Here is an 18896-nt window from a genome sequence, read left to right on the forward strand (position 1 = left end):
AACACGGCCGCGTTGCGCTGTGGCTTCCATTTCACTGGCGGGGTCAGGAGGCCAATGTTTCGTGTGAGATTTCTGCATTAAAGTTCACAAACCAAGGGGAGCTCTCGTTGACTGAATCACAACATTCTAACCATACGAAGGGGCTGGCGCCATCTTTGTCCTTTGTCACCTGTGAGGTTTGTAAGGGGAGGCAGGGTCTGCGCCTTGAAAGTTTATTTCTATTCTTGTAAAACTGAGTTTGAGGCTCATCACTGTTTAAATATCTTCACTTCTCCTGAGTTTATTCAGTCACCTTGCTACTTTTGCCATTCTTTGTTTTTCCAGGAATGTGTCCATTCTTGACGGTCTTCTCAATAATTAGCATTTAGTTCATAATATTTTTACTATTTTTATAGCTCATTTTCATCACCCCTCAAGGTAGTCCAATTTATAGATCATGAAAAATATTACAGGTTTTTTTGATTTTCCAAGTTTGATCTATCAGAGCCACAGCGCAGTCAGTCTCTCATTCTAACCCATTACGTAATGGAGTTGAGCTTTCTAATAATTGGTAACTGATTTGTCTTCGTTGTCCTCTTGTTTTTTAAGTGGATGTCCTTTTTAAAAAAAAAAAAAAAGACTTGTTCATTTTTAGAGAGAGAGGAAATGAGGAAGAAAGCGAGGGAAACGTCCATCGGTTGCCGTGCGTGCGCCGGCGGGGGGCCCCACGCACAACCCGGGCGCCGGCCCTGACCGGGGCCCGCACCGGCGGCCTCCCCCCGACACCCCACCGCTGAGCCACGCCGCTCGGAGCACGCGGATGTCTTTTTATAATTATCACCTCGATCAGTTTCATTTCGTGTACGCAGTGTTTCTCTGTCTTGTAAATTTTTTTTGGCTTCAATTATATTTTACATCATATCCTGGTTCTCTTCTAATTTAGACCTTCCCAGGATAACGAGATTTTCCAAGCCTGTGTTTTCATTTTTTAAAAATCTTTTATGTTAGCCATCTTCTGTGGACAAAATGTGGCTGGATCTAACTTTTTTCCAATTTAAGGTCCTCTCTGTGTGTGGTGAGCCCGGAAGGCTTACATTTATTACAGTTTGTTCTGTTGGAATGTATTTCTGCCACCGTGATCGGCCGGCTCTGTGTCCCCCCAAACCGTGTGCTGACGCTCTGCCCCCTGGGCTGTGGTCCCTGAGGTGGGCCTCCAGGAGGCAGCAGCTTCCCACGAAGCCCCCACTGTGGGGATTAGGCCCTTGGTGACCCCGGCGCCCCCAGGAAGGGCTGGGAGGACCGGGGGGGGGTGTGTGGCTGCCTGCACCCCAGGAAGGAAGCAGCCTCAGCAGACACCAGATCTGCCGGTACACCGCAGGCTTCCTGTGCCTTTGTTTATTTTTCTCCGAGATACTCAAAACATCTCAATTGTTGCAGTTACGCACCAGCATCTCCCTTCTGACCCCAGGGACCCCCTCAGGCTCGAATGTATCCACCCCGAGTTACTGTGAACCTCCGACACCGCCCCCGGTGGCTTCCTTCCTGTGGGCCGTCTTCCCAAAGGCGGACGGGCCCTTGTTTCAGATGCAATTACTTAGTGACCTGGCCACGAACAGAGGGCGGAGGATTTCACTCATGGTAACAAAATTAGAAACACCGTATACAGAAAAGTCACCTACGAAAACATAGTCTTTACTTCTTTTCAGTGGTTAAATATGCTCCTTTGCTTTTGTGTATTTTTTGAAATGGGATTATTTCTGAAGCAAAAAAGCAAAGCACGTTGCTGGGGGGAGAAACAGTCACCGTCGATGGCCAGGGCGGGGCCACAGCGCAAGCCCGGGCCGGGCCGGGGCCGGGGGCCGGGCCGGCGCAGAGCGCCCGTCCTTGCTTTCCTGCCTGGGACGCTGTGGACCGCGTCCCGACGTCTGATGTCCTTCCACGCGCTCCCTTCACCCAGAATCCCCACGGACTACCTGGCACGATAGCGAAGCGATGCCAGCAACTTTGCTTCTAAGTCGCTACATAGTGTAACGACCATTTTGTAGCATCACACACGCTGGAGGCAAAACCTAAAAGACAAGCCAAGAGCTCTGGCCACAAGAAAACCGCACCTGGCTGAGCCCTGGCTCCTTCTCACCTCTGCTTACGTTCAATTTCACCGTCAACTTTTGTTGGGTGGATCTGGAGGAGGCCTTTTTGTTTTGTTTCGTTTTGTTTTTTGAAAAAGATGTGTTGCTTCTCAGTGCTCCAGAGTGAGAAGAGCTCGCTGACATCCGGACCACCCGAGGCGAGCTGGAAGGAGGAGGTCCCCACTCTTGTCCCCCAACAGGTCTTTGCTAAGCGACCGCAGAGAACAGCAGGCACCTATACCTACAATGGTGTCAATGAGACTCAGAGACCTCAGACCTCCCCGCCCCCCAGCAGAGCTGCCAGCAGGAATTTGATTCAAACCGTAACAACTCCTATTTCTTTCCCTTGAAACGGTAACACCAGGAAAGGCTCATTGTTTTAAAATCTGGCTCATATGGAAATTGGTGGAAGGTGCTTCCTGGGTATTTCCAAAGCCCTCTGCTCTTTCACAGGCAGCATTTTCAGGAGGGGCCAAGAACGTCCATTACGGTCCAAGAAACAACAAAACCCCCAAAACAAACCGAGACGATTTCCTGCTGCCTCCTGTCCGGCGCAGCACGTTGCTATAGCAATCGGTGCCCCAGAAACCTTCAGACACCAGCAAGAAAAGGCCCCAAAAGAATTAAAACGAGAAACAAGAGGAAAAAACTACAGCATTCTACAATCACGACCACAACCAAAAACACCCCTCTCCTTTGCCTTGGGAAATTGAGAAAAATTGAACATCCACCATGTCTATTTTCAGATACGTATTTTGAGGATGGTCTTGAATAGTAAACCTTTGGCTGTCTGTACGCCTCACGGTATCTATATCTGACTCCCATTTACACAGTAGTTGAACCGAATACAAAATAGAGGTTTAAAGTCTTTGTCTCTCAACAGCATAAAACTGCCAGGCCATCGTCGTTTCGTGTCTGGGTCTCGCTGGGACGTCTAATGCCTGTCTGATCCGGGCGGATGACGGCTTTTCTGGAACCTGTCACGAGGGCCTGTCCTCGCGACCTTACGTTTCCCTGTGACGTTGTCCAGGTGTGAGCGTTCCTTTCCCTGTCCCCTGTGAGCGTACATACGTGTCTCAGTCGGATCGGACCTGATTCTGATCTTTCTGTACTTCTGGGCAGTTTTCCATCTTTTCTAGAAGACTCTCCCCTGCTGCAAGGCCTCGTGGAGAGGGGTGGGGTCAACTTTTTTCTTCCACGCGGAGTCGTGGGGTGCTCTTAGGAAGACCACAGCCTCTCTAAAACGGAGCAAGTGTCTCACCAATAAGTTGCAAAAAGCTGCCTTTTGCAGAAATCAGTTCCCAGAAGCGACAATGCCTCCGGCCGGCCACACGAGGTCAGACAACCACCGAGAGCGCGAGGCTCGCAGAGCTTGTTTTCAGCACGGCCGGGGACCACGGTGCCGCAGAGCGGGGCTCACACTGTGAGCAGGGGGGACCCCCAGGGGGACGCCAGGCCCGCGCAAGGGACACAGACATCGCTGAGCTGCTCTCGGGCTCGGGCCCGTCCCCGCCCCGCGGAGCAGGTTCACGCCAAAGCCCTTGGGAGCGAACGTCTTCGAGGGGCCCCAGGTCCGCTGGGCCCTGCGCGGGCGGGCGACTCGGGCACCAGGACCGGCCCCTGCTGCCGGACCCCCTCGGTCCCGGTCGGCCTCGTCTAGAAAACGGGGCCCCAGCCCTGGGTGCGAGGGGCTGTCGTCGGCAACGTGGCCCAGGTGAGCCCTGGGAGACACCGCCCCCCGGACCCCCACTGCAGCCGGGGGCCTGGGCTCTGGGGCCCCACCCCGTGCGAACCGTCAGCGGTTAGTGACGTTGCACTCAGCCCTGGAGAAGGCCCGGCCGGACAAGTTGTTTTGGGACCATGGATGCTCCCTGGAATTTCCTGGCTGGTGGGATGGGGGGACCCCGGCCCCCAGTCGCAAACACAAGCCTGCAAGTGTCTGCCTCCGAGCAGTGGGGCGGCGGTGTGCTCGGCCCTCCGCCCAGCGCAGCGTGCCCGCCTGCGAAACGGCGCCGGCCCGCGCCCCGTGCGCGGTCAGTGTAACAAGACCCTGCGCGCATCTCTCTGGACACAGCAGGGCGCCGGCCCCCGAGAGGGCCTGGGGGCTGACCCTTCCACGCGCGGTCCCCAGGGAAGGCAAACCGGACAGCGCGTGCACCGACCGGCACCGGGGTGTCACAGGACCGTCCCCCCCGGGGACCGTGGTGGCCGCCTCGTGCGGCCATCCCCTCACGGGGCAGCCCTCAGGCCCACGCTCCCCACCCGTCAGGAGAAAGACCAGACCAGCAGGACCAGACAGACCGTTTATTGCGCTGTTGGCTTCTACCAGAACACCACTAAAAATATAAATATAAAATCTCTAGAAAACTCTCAGGACAGCTCTGCCATCTTCTTCTGGGCGGGGCGTGTTCTGTCAAAAGCCCACACGTGACAGGTGTGTCCGACTTACGTGACCGCATGTGGGACAGGGGCCTGCCCCGCCAGGCGGGGGCGGTGCCATCTGCCCCTGCCCCTGGGGCCGGGTGCGCAAGGGGCCTTCAGGATAGAGAGGCGCGGGGGTGGGGGTGGGGGGCAGACAGTGGCCCCCGCTTCCCGCCGGGGACACAGCACCCCGGCCTTGCGTAGACAGGGACACCGCAGGCCCCCAGGGAAGCCACCCTCAGGGCGCACGCGGGGCCGGGACCCTGCCCCCGCCTGCCCGGGCAGCACGGCCCCCGCTGGAGGATGGTGAGGTGGCGCCCAGAGCAGGACCCGCAGCCTCTACTTGGCGTCGGACGTAAGTCTGAGGGACCCTGGGTGGCCCGGGAGGTGGTCCTGTCCCCTGCCCCCCTGTGGGGATCCTGGTCCGAGGGCGAGGAATGTGGCTGGGCCTGGGAGCCAGGTGCTCAGGGCAGCCCGCGACCTCTGCACCCACGGCCGCACCCCCACCCCCACGCTCTGTGCGAACCCGGAGCCGCCTGGGGACCCGCAGGCCCGCGGGTCGGCCTGGGCGTCCGCACACGGGGGCGCAGGGCCCTTCGCGGTCACAGCTCCGCCCGCTGCACTGCACCGCGCGCAGGCCCTCGCAGGGAGGCGAGCCAGCCCCGGCGGCTCGGGGCGCAGCCTTGCTTTGGGGGCGAAGGAAGACAGGACAGGGCACGGGGGTGCGGACCCCGGGGGGGCAGGCGGTGCTGGGCAGGTGACTCGCGGCGGGCGGCAGGGGCCGGCGCTGAGATGAAGCGGAAGTGACCGCGGGCAGAAGGCCCGACAGGGAGCGGGGGAGGGGCCGCAGGAGGGCAGGCCCCCGACGGGCCGCCTGCTCGAGGGCAGGGCCGCTCTCTTCTAGCTCCGCGGGCCCCTGCGTGGGGGCCGCCCCCCGACAGGGCCTCCTGACGACAGGAAGACAGCAGGACAGGACCCCTGGGGGAAACAGGAAGGGCGGTCACCCAGGGCGCAGGCCCAGGTAGGGCGGGGGGCCACGTCGGCCCCCCAGGACGCTCACAAAGGCAGGGCAAGGGGGCCCCGCGGCAGGGCCAGCAAGGCCGGCGGAGGCCCCCGGGGCAACCCAGGCCCCGGGAGGCGCCTTCGGCACCAGGGCAAACCCCCGCGGCCGGGTCGAGGGCAGCCTGTCCCGCCGTTAGCGGCGCTTGGCCACGCACCCCCCTGCCCCCCCGCTCGGGCCCCACAGCCCATCACTTCAGGCGGCGCTTTCAGGCCAGGTGGCCCTGGACCGCGGCCCGGGCCCAGCGTCCAGTCCGCTCTGGCCTCTCTGGGGCCGGTGCCCTGAACACCAAGCTCCCAGGCGCCCCTGCAAACGAGGCCGCATGGGTGCCGCTGCCTCACACCGGGGAGCCGGAGCGGAGCTGGTGACAGCAGCTCCAGGCTGTGAGACCCGGCCGCACGCTGCCTGGGGGCTCAGGCCCGGTCGGTGCCCCACAGGGACAAACGCGAGGCAGCAACCAGGGCCTGCGCTGCCTTGGGACCGGGGCCATCGGGCCGGGCTGCGGTGCGTGCCGGCTCTCCAGGCCCAGGCCCCCCTCAAGCCAGCCCCGTCATTCCTGACCCGGCCCGATCCCTGGCCCAGCGGATCCCTGAGGCGGGGGGCCGGGGGGGCCGTGCGAAGGACCAGAGCGGGCGTGGGTGTGACGAACAGGGAGACCGGCCCCGGGGCCTCGCCCCCGGGGGGACACGGGAGCTCTGCCCAGGCTGCCGCCAGCAGCAGAGGAGCCCCCAGGAAGCGAGGGCGGAGGACCAGGGGCGCTGGCCCGGCACCCGCTGGGGCTCCGCTGGGGCCGGGGCAGGGGGGCGTGCGCGGGGGCGGGGCGGAGGCCAGCGCAGGGGAGGTTCAGCGGGCAGAGCGGGCTCTACTCAAAGGACAGCAGGTCGGGGTGAGGCCCCTCGCAGTCCGGGCTGCAGGTCCGCGCGCCGGCACGGGGGCTGCTGTCCTGCGGCGGCTCGGCCGGGCCCGCGGGGCTCAGGCGGCGCGGGGGGCTGGCGCCCTCGCTGGGGCCGGGGAGCGAGGCCCTCCTGCCCTCGGTGGCCTTCGGCTCGGCCCCGTCCGGGCTGTCCTGGTGGATCAGGTCGGGCACCGACAGGGACACCTCGCCGTTGGGCAGGGCTGGTTCCGCGGTGGCCTCTGGCCGGGAGGCGCCAGCTGGGTCCGGCTGGGCGCTGGGCGGGGGGCCCTGGGGCTGCCCGGGGGACAGCTCCATCCCGTCCTCCGGGCCGCCGAGGACGGGCTGGGACGAGATCAGCATGTCCTGCGTGGTCTTCAGGGCCCGGGGGGTCCGCTTCCGGGTGATGGGAGGCGGAGGCTCCAGCCGCGGGAACACTTCCGGCCCGGCCGCCCTGCAGGGGCGACAACGGCGCGTGTCCTGGACGACGCCGGCCGGCCCCGCCTGCGCTCGCCTGCCCGCGCACCCGGCGTCCCGCCCGCTCCCGGCTCGCTCTCCAGGGCGGCGTGCGGCTCCGCGGCTCGAGCACAGGGGCCTTTGGCTGTGACGTCCTCGCTTGGAGGTCGGGGCACAGGCGCAGCGAGCCGTCACAGCTCCTGCGGGGACGCGGGGCCGGGGCACTCACCTGTCATCCTCCCTGTCGGCCGCACCTGCCAGCTGGGCCTCCGCCGTCCGGTTGACCTCCGTGGCGCCGATGCCACCCAGGCCCCAGGGCTCCCTCCTCCGCAACAGGTCATTCACCTTGGCCCCCACGGCTCTGCCCAGGTTCCGGAGGTGCTGGCCGCTGCCCACCCAGAGGCCCGGCGCACCAGGCTCCACCGACCCCGGGGCCGCCGCCGAGGGGGCCGCCGGCCGGGACAAGTGGGGCACGGAGCGGCTGGACTGCAGCTTTGGCGTGAGGGATGCGTTCAAATTCTCAAACATGCTGTGGTCCACTACGAACAGAGACAGAGGCGGCAGGTGAGCGGAGAGGCTGTGGACCGCGGTCTGTGTCCCTTCCCCACCCCACGCCTGGGACTTGTAACTGCGCGAGGACTTGGGACCCCCAAAGGAAGAGCCAGCAAGACACCTTGAACCTCCCTGGATGGGACGTGGGGCCGGAAGCGCTGGTCTGCCCTGCCCAAGCCAGCCCCCACCCCTAAAGCTGCCTCCTCAACTCACAGCTGCCCCCTTACTGGGGGTCACAAGCCCTCCAGAGCAAAGCAAAAAAGAAGCCAGCCACGGGATGGGGCCACCCTGCGTTGCCGTGGGCCCCCGGCCCAGACAGCGCGGTGCCGGGCGGCCGGGGCGAGGCCCATGCTGGGCTGCTCCCCGCGGAAAAGCCTTGTGCGCAGCGCGGTCCCGGGGAGACCTTGGGCGGCAGCGGCGACCTGGCCCGGGAGCCCTCCGGGCAGAGATCCTTTCTGAGCCCACAGCCTAGGAAGCCACTCTCTGAAGGCCTTCGGGCAGCGGGAGGCGGTGTGGAGGCCCCACAGCCTCGACCTCGGACACGGCCCAGGACCCTGCGCAGGAACAGCCCCCCATGGGACCCGTGGGGGCAAGACCAGGGTGTCCCTGGGACACGGGAGCAGGGCTGGCGGGGGTGGGGGCGGGGGCGGGACCCGCCCCCCGGCAGGGACGCCCAGCCCGTCCTGAACTGGGCCGTTGACGCCCTGCTCTCATCAGGGCGGGCGGCTCGTGTTCTCTGGTATAATTTGCCGACCACGTCCCACTGCCTCCTGATTTCTCCGTAATCGTGGAATCTGCAAACCAGCCGCAAAGCCCGGGGACACGAAGGCCTCACCCTGCTGTCCCCGAAGCGGGAGGCGCTGGGACTGCGGCGCTGGGGGGCGCACCCCCACCGCCCTGGGCGTCCCCGGCGGCTCCCTGGCCTCCGCGGTGGACGCTGGGGCAGGCACGGTCATCGCGAAGGGCAGCTGCCCGAGGGTCTCGCAGGCGTGAGAACCACTGCCGGGGAGCGCAAGCAACCCGGGCCCCGGCGCCGCGTGGACACCCCGCGTTCCCCGCTCGCTCGCGGCCCCGAGCACGCGTGTGCGGGGCCCTCCAGGAACGCGATGGCCGCACCGGCCGCGCGCCCCGCCACCCCACGGCCCTCCCGGGGGACACGGCGCCGCGCAGGCCCCAGTGCGTGGATGTGACCGCACCGAGGGTCCCGTGCGCACTTTAAAGCCGTCTGCGCAACGCACCAACCTTGCAGAGAACCTGGGTCTGAGCCTTTTTCAATTTAGAAAAGCCACCCAGCCGCCCGCCCTCGTGCCCGCGCCCGCGACTGGTCCCCACGGGCCCCTGGGGTCGGGCTGAGGGGGGCTGCCCTTGTCCCCGACGTGGACGCCACCTGGGTGGCCACCACCCCTGTGTCCCCAGGGTCCGCGGCGGGCCCTCCCCCGCACGCGGCGCTGCGTCCCCCCTTCCGCGGGGCCAGAGGCTCCGGGGTCTGGGACCGAGGGCGCGAGGGGGCCCGGGGCCCTCCCAACAGCCCCGCATGCAGGAGCCGTCCACGAGGAGGACGGTGTCTTACCTGAGCGACCAAGGAAGGGGCTCGGGCAGCAGGCGGGAAGCAAACGAGAGAGACAGTTTAGGAAGCAGCTGAGCACCCGGAGCCCGTCCCCTGCAGCCCCGGCCACCCCGTGTGGACAGGGACCGCGCCGCGCACACAGGCCCCGGACAGCTAATCCCGCAACGGCAACAACTAAACGGAGCGGAGCCGCGGCCTGGCGACCCCACGGCCAACCCCTGGGCCCCAGGCAAGGCAGGCGGGGGGAGCCCAGCACCGCACGGGGGCTCAGGGCGGACGGCGGGGGCGGGGCAGGCCGCAACTCAGACGCGCCGGCTCCCAGGCCCCACGCGCGCTGAGGTGCCTGGCGTCCCTCCCTGCCCGGCCAGGTCCCGGGCTCCATGCGAGGCTCCCTGTCCTGCCTGCATCCAGGCCTTGGGCTCAGAGCGAGACAGGACGATACCTCGGGGTCACGGCAGAGGCCCACACCCCCCACGTCCCCCGCTGCCCCCCCCCGGTGGGCGAGAGTCCTCAGCACCGATGAGTCCCCTCAGAAAGCGGGGTGCAGCGCCGGCTGAGTTCGCCCGTCGCGCTGGTCCAGCCCCGGGCGCCCCAGCTTACGGTCAGAAGGCACCGTGGCCCCACCCCCGCCCCGCCCCGCCCCTGCCCCCAGGCCAGGCTGCGGCAGGACCCGCGTGCGACAGGGGCGGCCTGCCACTCCGCAGTCCTGACCCTCCAGCAGGCCGCCCACGAGGTGCCTGGGGTCGGGGGGCTGGTCGTTTGCTGCAGGCACACAGCACCGACCACTGTAATGGCCTCGGGTCCCTTTTCCCAGGAAACACGGTGACGTCTGAGCACACGAGGGACCTGCTGTCGGCAACGGACCTTGGGACAGCTCAGGAAAACACGCCGCTGCCCCCAGACACCGGGAGGGCAGGCCCGGGTACGAAAATGCAGGGAAACAGTCACAAAAGAAAATTTCTGGACGTAGAACCTACGCACGTTCTTTATACTTGTTTTGTGTTTGCAAAGTTTTTGTAAGTTTGTGATTATTTCCAAAGAATGTGTGGACAGCGCACCCCCAAACACCAGCAACCAAAGCAAGCGAGGAAGCCGTGCTGTCAGCGGCTAGCAAGGCGGGGGGACAGGCAGGGCCCTGGGGAGGACAGGGGCCTCTGGAGCGGGGGCGACCGTGGCCCCAGAGCGAGGCTGGCGGGCGGCGGAACCCCGGGGCCTCCTTGTGATGTCAGCGGCCCCGGAGTGCAGGTCGTCGGGGCAACCGGCGCCTGGCGAGCAGGGTGCGACCCCCGCGCCCCCGGCAGGGAGCATGGAGCGCTTCTCGCTGCTCAGCCTCTCGGGAGCCCGGACCGCTCCCTCCGCTCCGACCGCTTTTCCCGGCCTGACGTCCCCACGTGCCACCAGCTTGCCAGGTAAACTCCAACGCGGGCCGGGGACCTTTACCGGCGCCAGCAGATCGCGTCCCATGCCGGCCCGAGGACGCGCCCCGGCAGCCGCGGCCCCGACACGGGCCGCTGACGTGTCTGCGCACAAAGCAGGCAGGGCCGCTGCCTGAGCCCGGAGGCCGCCCCCTCTCGTCCAAGGGCCAGCGGCCGTCCGGAGCGACAGCAGCAGGGTCCCCCGAACACGCGCTGCTGCGGGCGGGAGGGGCTTCACTCGGAGAACCGGCTCCGTGTCCTGGGAGGGGCCGGGTCAGGGCCCCCGGCCCACGGCCAGACCCTTTGGCGTCGTGCTACCGCACCGGGTGCAGCCTGCAGGCTCGTCTGGGGTGGGGGCTGAGGACCCACAAGCTCGCTCCGCACCCAGAGCGTTTCGCCTGCCCCCAGACATCGCCAAGCCCGTGCCCCCCACGGAGGCGCCCAGCCCGGCGCAGGCCCCGCCCCTGCCGCCGCACACGAGCAGCGCGCTCCGCCCCGGGGTGGTGCTCTCGCCAGGTGAGTCCGAGGACAGGTGCGGCTTGAACCGGGGGCCGCAGGCCGGGCCACCGCCCTGGACCCTCCTGTCCCCGCCCCGACTGACGGAGACCGGCTTCCCCGGGGCAGGCGGTGGCGGGGCGGCGGGGCGGGAGCCGTGGCCACACCCCGGGCGCGGAGGGGGCCGCAGGAGGCCCGATGCCTGGCGGCTCGCTGCACCCGTCTGTGTCTGTCCTCAGGGGAGGCGCATCAGGGACGCCGGGGTCACGCTGCCGTTGGCGGGGGGGAGGAAGGGGGGCTGCAGGAGGGGGCCCAGACGCTGCCCTCTCTCCCGGAGCCGCCGCGGTCGGGCCCGCGCAGGGGCCCTGAGGCCCCGCCCCGCCTGGCCCGCCCGTGCCGGCCCGACGCCTCAGAGCGCCCCTTCCTTTGCAGGCTGCGCCCTGGGGGACCCCCAGGACGGGGCGCGGCCCCAGCGGAGCTGCACCATCTACCGGCCCTGGTTCTCCCCGTACAGCTACTTCGTGTGCCTGGACCAGGGGAGCCGCCCGGAGGCCCGGGGCCTCCCTGAGCTGCCGTGGGGCGAGGGCCGGGGGGACGGCCGCCTCCCCGAGGACGCGGCAGACAGCGCCTGCTCGTCCTCCTCCTCCCCGGAGCACACGGGCCTCCGGGCGGCGGCAGCGGAGCCCAGGCCCGGCCCCGACGCCTCGGACCACATCACCTCCCAGGACCTGCTGAGGGCTTCTCGGGGGCTGCCCACCCAGCAGGGCGGGTTCAAGTGTGTGGCCTGCTGCCGCATGTACCCCACCCTGGGCTCCCTCAGGAGCCACGTCCGCTGCGGCTTCCGGGAGGGCTTCAGCTGCCGCGTCTTCTACCGCAAGCTCAAGGCCCTCTGGGCCCAGCCCGCCGACTGGCTGTCCTCGTCCTCGGGCGGCTGCCGGGCCCACACGTAGCCCCGCGGCCAGGCCAGCAGGGACTGAGCCTGTGCGTGTCCGGAGAGACCAATAAACCGGCTACCACAGCTCCATCGAGCCTGCGCCTCCCCGTGCCGCCTGCTGGCCCTCCGACCCTGTCCCGGCCCCCACCCCCACACGGCTGCCCGTTGCCTAGCAACCCCAGGCCCGCATCCAGGCCTGTTTCCCTCCCCCTCCCTCCCTCCCGCCCTCGACAACACCTGAAGTCTGAGGAGACCCACTGGGACGGTGGTCAGTTCTCAGCATGCATGGCCCAGGCCAGCGAGCGCCACCAGCTCCGGGGATGCTTTGGCGCTGAGGTCCCCAGGCCTGCAGGGCACCCTGGCGCTGCTCAAGCGTGAGACCCGCCGCCCTCAGACCCCGCCCTCCTGCCGGCCAGTCCTGGCCCTTCCCCGCCGCATGGGGGTGCCCGCGGCGCAGCAGAGGCCCCCAATGCTCCAGGGCACGGTGGGCAGGCAGGTGATGTGCCGGCACCAGAGGCGCGGAGAGGCCGTGGGGCTGGGCCCCCCGCCGCCCTCACACCGAAGGGCGGCCGCTGTGGCTGAGCCGAACAGACGGAGGCGTCTCTCTGTGCACGGCTGTGCGGGGCCATGACACGCAGGCACACACGTGCGCACGCTGCTTCCTGCCGCCGAGTGGTGCCCCACCGGGGCCCGCTGCTCTTTGCGGGTCCGAGCCAACTCTCCGCCCACCCTGACCAGACTCCGGCCGGTGCGGGGCAGACCCCCGTTCGGCCCGTCCTGCGGTTTAAAAAGACGAAGGGCCAAATGCACGGCGGTCTCACTCCCAGGCCTTCGCCTCTCACGTCCCCGGGGACCGAGCAGCGGGGCCCCCCGATGCCCAGGGGCACACCGAGGTCATCCTGAAGGACTGGTCGTTCTCTCCCGAGACACTGGGCCCACGGCTCCCGCCGCATCCCAGCCGTGCACCTGTCCCTGCTCCTCCCCCGTCTGCCACCCCCCGCCGGCGGCCCAGGGTCGCCCCCCACTGTCCCCTCGGGGCGGGAGGTCCCCGGCAGCCCTGACCTCGCCCAGGCCCTGGCTCCCTCGGGGAGCACACAAGTGACTCTGCTCACTCGGTCCCCTGGCTCCCTGGGCCCCGCAGACCCACAAGCTGCTGTACGTCCCCGGGGGCGGGCGGTGGAGGCCCCTCCGGCCTCGGCGCGGCTGAGGGAACCAGGACAGGAACCGGCCGCGTCGGCTCCCACGCCCGTGGCCTGCCCGCGGTCCCTCCTCCAGAACACCCGTCGCGTGCGCGGAGCTTGTCGAACGCGGAGGAAGCCCTCGGCCGGGGCCGGAGCCCAAGGGCCGCAGCACCCGCCACCCACGGCCCGGCGTCCCCGCAAGGACGAGGCGCCTCCCTTCCGCCTGTCACACGGGCACGGCCTCGCTGACCTGGGACTCCCTCGGCACCGTCCTCGGTGACGGCGGCCTGGCCCGCCCTGCCCGCGCCCCCCCAGGCCGCTCGGCAGCCGGGGGCTCCTCAGAACGAAGCCTTGCTGGCGCCCGGGGCGTCCCGGGGGCCTGTGCAGCCCCATCCACAGCTGCCGTCCCGGCCGAGGCCTGGCTTCCCCCACCCGCTGACGCGCCGCTTGCGCCCGCGCCCCCTCGCCCCCTCCTGCTGCTGAGCCCCGCGGCCCCCACCCTGGTCCCTCCGGACGGCGGGAGCGGCTGACCCAGCCTCGGCACAGACGCCTCCACGCCAGGCTCTCTCAGAGCCCGAGCAGCCTCCCACGGAGACATCTCGTCAGGGATTCAGAGGGATTTTGTCACCTGGTGATCTCGGTGACAGCTTCAAACAGCCGTAATGTCATGTTTTCCAAGCACTGAAACTGGCCGCCGCCCTCCCCAGCGCCGTCTGGCGACAGGCCGGCCGTGCCCCCACGCTGCGGACGGAGTCCCCGGCCCACCCACCACCTGCCGACACCCCTCCCTCACTGTGACAACCAGAACGGTCCCCCCATGAGGACACGTGCTCCCTGGGGAAGAGCAGCCATCCCTGGAGGGACACCCCGCCCCCGAGTGACGCGTGGACGCGGACTCGCGCCGCGGCCTGCAGAGCGCATCCCAGGGCCAGGCCACTGGCGCGGGCAGTGGGGCACAGCGAGAAGGAGCAGGTGAGCGGAAGCAGCAAGAGGAGACGACAGGAAAGCTTTAGAAATAAGAAAGGTTTATTAGCAAAAGCCACCAGACGAGTGACAGCATCAGGCTAAGTGCACTTTCAGGACAAAAGCTTTTCCCAGAGACGGGTCCCACAGCGCCCACCGCACAGCTGCGGGCGCGGGGGCCAGGCCGGGCGGGACGAGGGCGCGGGCCCCGCCCAGAAGCAGCGCGGGGAGCGGGCGGCGCGGGGCTGCGCAGAGGCCCCGCGGGGAGGCACTGTCCGTCTGTCCGCACCGGAGGGCCTGGGGGCCAGCTCCGGCGGCCACTGTCCTCCACACAGGGCAGAGCGGGAGGGCCGTGCGCGGGGTGGGGGGCTGTCAGCAGAGTGAGAGGCGGGGGGAAGAGCGCGGGTGGCCAGGCCCCCAGGCCTGTCCCGAGTCCCACTGCCCCGCCGTGCGCAACGGCCTGGGTCCCGGGGAAAGGCTGAGACCTGGCAGGCGTCCGGAAGTCCCAGGGCTCTCCGAGGACAAGGCGTGGGTGGGTCGAGTGAGGGCCTCAGCAAATAGTGTCCCCACAGCTGCCACCTCTCCTCCCCTGCCTCCTCCGTCTCCTTCACATGCCTGTGAGGACCTTGTCACAAACTGTCTCCTTTTCTCGCCCATCCACCCAAATGTCCCACCGTGTTACCCTCAACCACGGGCCCTAGGCGGGGCCTTGGACTCAGACCTTCCACTTCCTCGATTCCCAACTCCGGTGGCCCGAGGGGACCCCTCAAGGAGCCCCGCGTGGGCCTGCCCTGTCAGCCACGCCCGGGCCCTGACAGCCGGCCCTCGGCGTCCCGGGCTTCACGCCCCAGCTCCTCCTCCCCTTGCGTGTCCGCACCCACCCCCAAAGGTCGGTCAGAAAATAAAACCAACAGGACCGCCCTCTCCAACCAGAAGTACGTGAGGAAAACACGCATCTACAGGTGACCCACACGCCTAGGCACCATTCCTTCCTGTCTGCCACTCTTGCAAGCTGACATGCGTCCCCTTCCCGTACACACATGTCCACACACACCCCCCGGCCCGGCCCTGGCACCCACGCACCACGCCCTAACACGCCGCTGTGTCCTCCCCTCTCCTGCAGATCGTCCGTCTGGGGAAACTCCACTTTGCTGATCAACCCTCGGGCCACACCACACGAGGGAGCTTGTTCTCACTGCCCAGCCGCCCACAGGGTCGAGTGGCGAGGCCCAGGTGTCCAGGTTAGAGGGCGGCACACGTGCGCTCCCAGCACGGTCTCCCCTCCGTGTGGACGGCAGTGCTTGCAGGCGGGGGGTGGGCAGGACGAGGGTCGGACCTGGGCTGTGAGCAGCGAAGAGGCCGCCCGCCCGCGCAGGCCCGGCCGGCGTCACAGGCCCATCTCCCCATGCAGCACACCCACGCTGCACGCGGGGCAGGCGTCGGGCGCAGGCCACTGGGCGTGGCCCCACTACCGCATCGCACGGAAGGGCTGTGCTGCCCGCCAGGACCCGGAGCGTTGCCTCCAGGCCTCTGCAAGGACGGGAGGAGGCGGCCAGCGGGTCCTGGGTGTCCAGACACAAGGCACCTGCGAGGGTGTGCGGTCCCCTCCCAGCTGACCTCACAGCGGGGCCGAGAGGGGCTGTCCTGGGGAACCTGTCCCGCAGCCGTGGGCCCTGCAGGCCCGGGCGCCCTTCCCGAGGTCGCCGAGGGAGAGGAACGGGTCCTTCAGGGACCCCAGCCTCTTTCGCACACCTCGGAAGCAACACCCGGGTACTTCTCTGCGCCTGGAAAGCAGGGCGGCGGCCCGCCCACTCCGCGCCTACACTGCGACCTCGTCGTCCAGGCTGTCGCCCAGGCCCTGGCGCCGCCGCACGTGCAGCAGGCGCGGCAGCTCCTCCTCACTCTCGTCCGTGGTGGACTCGTACTCCGAGGCGATGCCCGACTCCCGGAACCGGAGCAGCTCCAGGCCGCCCAGCAGCGGCTGGCCCCGGGCCCCGGCGGGGAAGCGGAAACACTCCAGCTTCACCAAGCAGTCGCGCCTACCTAAGGGGCTGCCTGCTGGCGGGGCCAGGTCGGCCAGGCCCCCGCCCAGCGGCGACGAGGGCAGGTCCTCGGGCTTGGGGGTCGTGGGGTCGCAGAGCACCGGCAGGGCTCCGGAGCGGAAGGTGATCTCCAGCAAGCTGTCCTGCGATCCCACTGCAGGGGCAGGAGAGAAAGGGCGGTCAGCGCCCGGTTGGCAGGGAGGCCGCCATCCCCACTGCACCCTGACCCGCGGAGCGGGCCTCGTAGCCGCTAGGTCCTCCCTTGTTTGGGACAGCTGCCGCCAGGCCCGCGTAACGGGGACTCTGGGGCTGCGGTCCAGGCGCGTCCCCCGTCCCGAGCACGCAATGGTTCTCGGTGCCTCGATGGGAAAAGCCCCAAAGGAGACAGGGCAGCGCCGGGGCCGGCGAGGCCCAGCCTCAGCAAGGCAACTGTGGACGCCGAACAGCGGCACTCAAGGCCAGTCGGGGCAAGTGGCCCTGGATGGGAAGGCGGCCAAGACCAGCTCGGGACCTGCCGCCAGTAGGTGCACAACTGTACACGCGAGGCGGCCTCTGGTTTCTGCAGGAACACAGAGCAGGCAGCCCTGCCCGAGGCTCCTGGAAAGGCCAGAAAGGCCCTTAGGGCTCAGGGGTGGGCGGGGCTGGCGGGCGGGAGGGGCGGGGCCTGGCTTACTGGCGTTCTGTCCCGACAGCTTCAGCTCCAGCTCCTGCACCTGCCGGACCAGCAGCGACACGTGCTGCAGCGCGTCCTTGTTCTGCAGCAGGAGCTGGTGTACGCGGGCCTGCGCCTCCAGCCTCGCCGCGGCCTCCGCCGCCAGCTGATCCTTCAGCAGGTGAACCTGCAGACAGAAGGTGGCCCAGGAGGCAGGGCCAAGAGGACCAAGAAGACAGAAGACAGAGAGCAGAGGGGACGGAGAGAGGACGGACCGTGAGTGCCTGCGCGGTCACAGCGTGCCGCCGGTGCCGCAGAGGACTCCACGTGCAATCATGGGCTCAGCAGCACCCAGGCTAGTCGTCCAGAGGTACCGGAACCCGACGCGGGCCTGCAGCCCAGAGCAGCCACACCTGCCACCCCCACCCCACACACCGACAGGCAGGAAAGCCCCACCCGGCCCTTCCTGAACGGGGAGGCGGCCGCAGCCGCGCTGCCTTCACGGCTGTGGGGTCAGCGTCATCCCTGCCGCCCACCCACCCTCTTTCCCCTCCACGGCCCCGAGCCCGGGCCCCCTGCCTGGGGGACTCTCGGTCTGCTCTGGGGGGCTCTGGCGTGGGGACAATCCAGGGCCAGAGGGAGGACGTTCCCACGGGCCGGAGCGATGCTCGCACAGGCGGCCTTGTGCCTAGAAGGGCATTAAGGGGTCTCCGTGGAGGGTCCCTTAGGGACTTGGTGCCTGGATGTGGCAGCCTGTGGGAAGGGCGTTTGCTCGGGCCAACACTGCGCCGTGGGCAAGACCAGGGTCAGGCAGACGGGACAGGGAGGGACCAGAGGCAGAGGAGTTGGGAGAGCTGGCTGCTGCTCCTGCTCAGACAACAAAGGCCCCGGGTTTCAGAAGAGCCGTTGGCTCCAGAAAGAGGCACATCTTATCAGGAGAAGGGGGCAGCGCCCCCCGCCCAAGCAAGGGGCCTGCCAACCACAACCCCCCGCAAGACGGCAGCACCCCGAGTCCCTCTGGATGGGCGGCTGCCTCCCTCCTGCCGGATTTCAGACGTGACCTTGCAGTTGACCTTACGCCTAAGTGGCACCGCTGAGGAGACTGGCGGCCCCTTCCCAGTCGTGGCTCCCCCGGGGGTGCCTATCTGTCCCAGGGCGGGGGCGGGGCGGCGGGGAGGAGGCCTGAGGACTCTGGAGCCAGCCTGCTGCCCCCACGGCCTCAGCTGCTGCCCGTGAACAGGAGGAGACCCCGGTGGGGAAGACGGGGCTACGGCAGGGGCGGGTGGCGGTTAAGCCTTTATCTTCCTTGGAAACAGGCATGGAGGTTTCCCCCCGAGCGTCCCCAGACCTGCTGGTTCTGAGGAACGGGACAGGTGCTGTGGGGAGCCCCCAGAACTGCCCCAGAGGAGGGACAGGCGGGTAGAGCCTTCCAGCCGCGAGTGACTCGCTGCCAGAGGAGAACGGCGGGGAGGGACCCTCTGGGCAGGCAGGAGCCTCTCCTCTGCTCGGAACAGGGCAGGGACGCTGGGCAGAGCGTGGAGCTCAACTCTCAGCGCGCGAGCAGAGAGCTGCGACACTGCCCCACACCTGGGGCCCTGCGCCCGCAGCGGAGCGCCCAGAAGCGGCCGCTGCGGGGCCGGCCCCCACCTGCCGGTGACACCCCACCCAGGGCCCCCGCCCCCAGCTCCCAGCCCCTGGCCTGGCTAGTGGCCCGGGCGTCTAGACTCCACATCCAGCAGATGAAGGGCCAGGATCTGGGCCCGAGGAAGAGCAGCCGCTTCTGCCGGCGACCGGGCCCCGTGGCGGACGGCCCGACCCGGCGGGACAAGCGCTGTGGCTCCGCAAACGCCGGTGACGGCGCCCCAGGCGCTGCCAAGCCCCAGGGACTCGGAGCCCAGGCTGCCGCTGTTGGGGACCAGCAGGACAAGCCCCTGCCCCTGCCCCCGGGTCAGGCTCCAGCCGCCGTGCAGCCCTGGCCAGGCAGAGGGGCCTGGGGGCAGGGAAGGGGGCACCTGCCCCGGCTGGGCACACACAGGGCTCCAGCTCCGAGAACGCGCGTCCCCGGCCCGCGCCCGGCCCCGCCCCCCGCCAGACATCCATCCCTTCCTGTCACAACACCGGCCCCCTCACAGGCGCCTCGGCCTCTCCTCTCCTCGGC

The 18896-nt window shown here is 68.0% G+C and overlaps 2 protein-coding genes across 4 annotated transcripts in view; one reads left to right on the forward strand and one right to left on the reverse strand.

The window, feature by feature from the left end:
• Window positions 1-6451: 6451 nt before the first annotated feature.
• NOS1AP (nitric oxide synthase 1 adaptor protein) overlaps window positions 6452-18896 on the reverse strand; it is an 86393-nt gene continuing 73948 nt past the window's right edge. For 2 of the 3 annotated variants that reach the window (XM_054587584.1, XM_054587583.1), the window contains exons 9-10: window positions 16760-16925; window positions 15573-16240 (exon numbers count right to left, since the gene is read on the reverse strand). In XM_054587584.1, coding sequence (XP_054443559.1) covers window positions 15864-16240; window positions 16760-16925 — 543 coding nt within the window. In that variant the 3' untranslated portion in view covers window positions 15573-15863. Of the gene's footprint in view, window positions 6936-7166; window positions 7477-15572; window positions 16241-16759; window positions 16926-18896 lie in introns of those variants that run through there. The other variant, XM_054587582.1, reaches the window with a different exon arrangement.
• Window positions 10363-11916, forward strand: SPATA46 (spermatogenesis associated 46). The gene is made up of 3 exons (XM_054587509.1): window positions 10363-10465; window positions 10880-10987; window positions 11399-11916. Exons 1-3 carry the CDS (start codon window positions 10363-10365, stop codon window positions 11914-11916), a joined length of 729 nt encoding a protein of 242 aa, XP_054443484.1.

The sequence above is a fragment of the Pteronotus mesoamericanus genome, unplaced genomic scaffold (genome assembly GCF_021234165.1).
Source record: "Pteronotus mesoamericanus isolate MK-2021 breed Mesoamerican mustached bat unplaced genomic scaffold, CSHL_Meso_final scaffold_1186, whole genome shotgun sequence".
NCBI classification, from domain to species: domain Eukaryota; kingdom Metazoa; phylum Chordata; class Mammalia; order Chiroptera; family Mormoopidae; genus Pteronotus; species Pteronotus mesoamericanus.

Coding starts and splice junctions, on each gene's coding strand:
- SPATA46 (XM_054587509.1), top strand. CDS start 10,363: ATGGAGCGCTTCTCGCTGCTCAGCCTCTCGGGAGCCCGGACCGCTCCC. Junction 10,466..10,879: donor ACGTGCCACCAGCTTGCCAG/GTAAACTCCAAC, acceptor GCCTGCCCCCAG/ACATCGCCAAGCCCGTGCCC. Junction 10,988..11,398: donor CGGGGTGGTGCTCTCGCCAG/GTGAGTCCGAGG, acceptor CTTCCTTTGCAG/GCTGCGCCCTGGGGGACCCC.